The 2,335-nt window shown below is 36.6% G+C and overlaps 1 protein-coding gene across 1 annotated transcript in view; it reads right to left on the bottom strand.

Annotated features, from left to right (window-relative positions):
* Positions 1-1,514, bottom strand: part of LOC149129015 (uncharacterized) — a 10,182-nt gene extending 8,668 nt beyond the window's left edge. Inside the window, exon 1 of the mRNA XM_089346835.1 lies at positions 1,413-1,514. Within this exon, the coding sequence (XP_089202961.1) occupies positions 1,413-1,445 (33 nt within the window). The 5' untranslated portion in view covers positions 1,446-1,514. The remainder of the gene's footprint in view (positions 1-1,412) is intronic.
* Positions 1,515-2,335: the final 821 nt, after the last annotated feature.

Genomic DNA, 2,335 nt, shown 5'->3' with positions numbered 1-2,335 from the left:
TTTTTATTGGCCGAAATTATATGTTTAAGTAGATAATTTAAGATAGTAATGATTGAGGGAACATGATGGAGTGGAGGTAGAGGTTAGGAGTACATTCCGAAGTCTCCTGTCCTGGGTTCAAACCTGGGAAGGAGGCGAGAGTCTTTCTATTTTTTAATATTTTTGTACAAACGAAAAAAAAAGTAAAAAAGACTCTCACCTCCTTCCCAGGTTTGAACCCAAGACAGGAGACTTCAGACTGTCTTCCTCACCCAACTCATCTGCGCTCACCTCTACCACCACTCCATTGTGTGTATATATTATGAATCTAGTAATGTTTGTATGTATATATTATATAGAAACTAAATAATGCAATTATAATTCTCCTGGATCTTTTTTAAAACGGGGGCCACATTTTTCATTAACGAAACATTTTGAAACTTGGAACACTGGTAGAATGTGTCATATAAAACATCTTTTTCTCTTAGTCTTCTTACAAAAGAAAGAAATCCCTAAGTTATTCCATGTTGCTACGATGTCTTCCGTTAATTCTTGTTGTCGTTTGTTGAATTACCAGTTTATTGTTCCAGCAATAAAGTATATTTGAAGCTTTCTGTCGTATTTCTTTGTATTGGCCCGTGTAAACGCCGTTAATATTGCTTGCAACAGATGTGAAGCTCAGAGCTCTGGATGTTCTGAAATTTTATGCCAACGGCTGGAAGTTTCTTTCAGAGAAAAGGTCATTCCAATGTACTTTCGCAGGCTGAGGACGAAAATTGCTTTTAATTTTCTTGTAAAAATTAATAATAAAAAAGTTAGAAGCAGTTGAAGGTTTTTACTTTGAGTCAAGCTTCAACTTTCGTTGCAAAAAGATCGTCTGTGCTGATCTCCATTGCAGTTCAACAAAAGAGATTGATAGAATAAATATCAAACGTAAAACAACAACAAAAAGTATAGGGAGTCGATTTAGTCAACTAAAACCCTTCAGAGTGGTGCCCCAGGACAGCCGAGGGCAAAAGATAAATTATATTTACCTATAAATAAAAGAATGTGTGTGTGTGAGTGTGGTATACATGTGCAGTAAGTAGCTTGCTTACCAACCACATGGTTCTGGGTTCAGTCCCACTGTGTGGCACCTTCGGCAAGTGTCTTCCACTATAGCCTCAGACCGACGAAAGCCTTGTGAGTGGATTTTGTAGATGGCAACTGAAAGAAGCCTGTTGTATATATATATATATATATATATATATGTGTGTGTGTGTGTGTGTGTGTGTGTGTGTGTGTGTGTGTGTGTGTGTGTGTGTGTGTGTACATATATTTGTCTGTCTGTGTTTGTCTCCCCACCATCGCTTGACAACTGATGTTGGTGTGCTTACATCCCTGTAACTTAGCGGTTCGGCAAAAAAGGCCGATAGAATAAGTACTAGGCTTACAAAGAATAAGCTCTGGGGTTGATTTCTTCGCATAAGAGGCAGTACTCCAGCATGGCCGCAGTCACATGACCGAAACTAGTAAGAGAATAAAAGAAAAGAATATATATATGTATATAGTATATATTTACATATATATACAAATATACTATACATTATATATACATATATATATATATATATATATATATATATATATATATATATAAATATATATTTCTATATATATCTTATATGCCAAATCAATATATTTTATATGAAAAATTATTTTGAATAAAGAAATATGTAAAAACCTAATTCAACGTTAATTCTTGTTGCCTTGTTTGCTGTACATTACATCCGTTTCAGAAAAGAAACGCACAATTTGGGGGAGATTTGATTGCTATTTCTAGCTGACTGAACAGCCATATAGTGTGTTGTTGTTGTTTAACCCCAGGTCTGTCCTGATCCAACAGACACATGATCAAAGATGTTCCAGCCGTGGCCATCCCATCTTTTATTCAGGCATAATGTATCTTGGACTACATTAAATAATGTCTCCCTTTTTTGTTTCCGTTTAGTTCAACCTTGATCTAATAGAAAAACAATCTCAAAGCCTTCCAGATCTGCCTATCCCGTCTATATATCTCTTTTATTTAGACAGAGTACCCGACTACGGCCATGCTGGAGCACCACCTTAAGGGGTTTTAGTTGTAGAAATCAACCCCAGGACTTATTCTTTGTAAGGGTAGTACTTATTTTTTATCGGTCACCTTTGCTGAACCACTAAGTTATGGAGACGTAAACACACCAACGCCGATTTTCGAGAGGTGATGGGGAACCCAAACATACACACATCTACACACGCGCATGTATGCATGCATACATGCATACACGATGGGCTTCTTTCAGTTTCCGTCTACCAAATTCACTCACAAGCCTTTGAT

Source organism: Octopus bimaculoides, unplaced genomic scaffold (genome assembly GCF_046866305.1).
Source record: "Octopus bimaculoides isolate indiv1 unplaced genomic scaffold, ASM4686630v1 contig207, whole genome shotgun sequence".
In the NCBI taxonomy this organism is placed as follows: Eukaryota; Metazoa; Mollusca; class Cephalopoda; order Octopoda; family Octopodidae; genus Octopus; species Octopus bimaculoides.
This window is presented reverse-complemented; position numbering and strand designations above follow the sequence as displayed.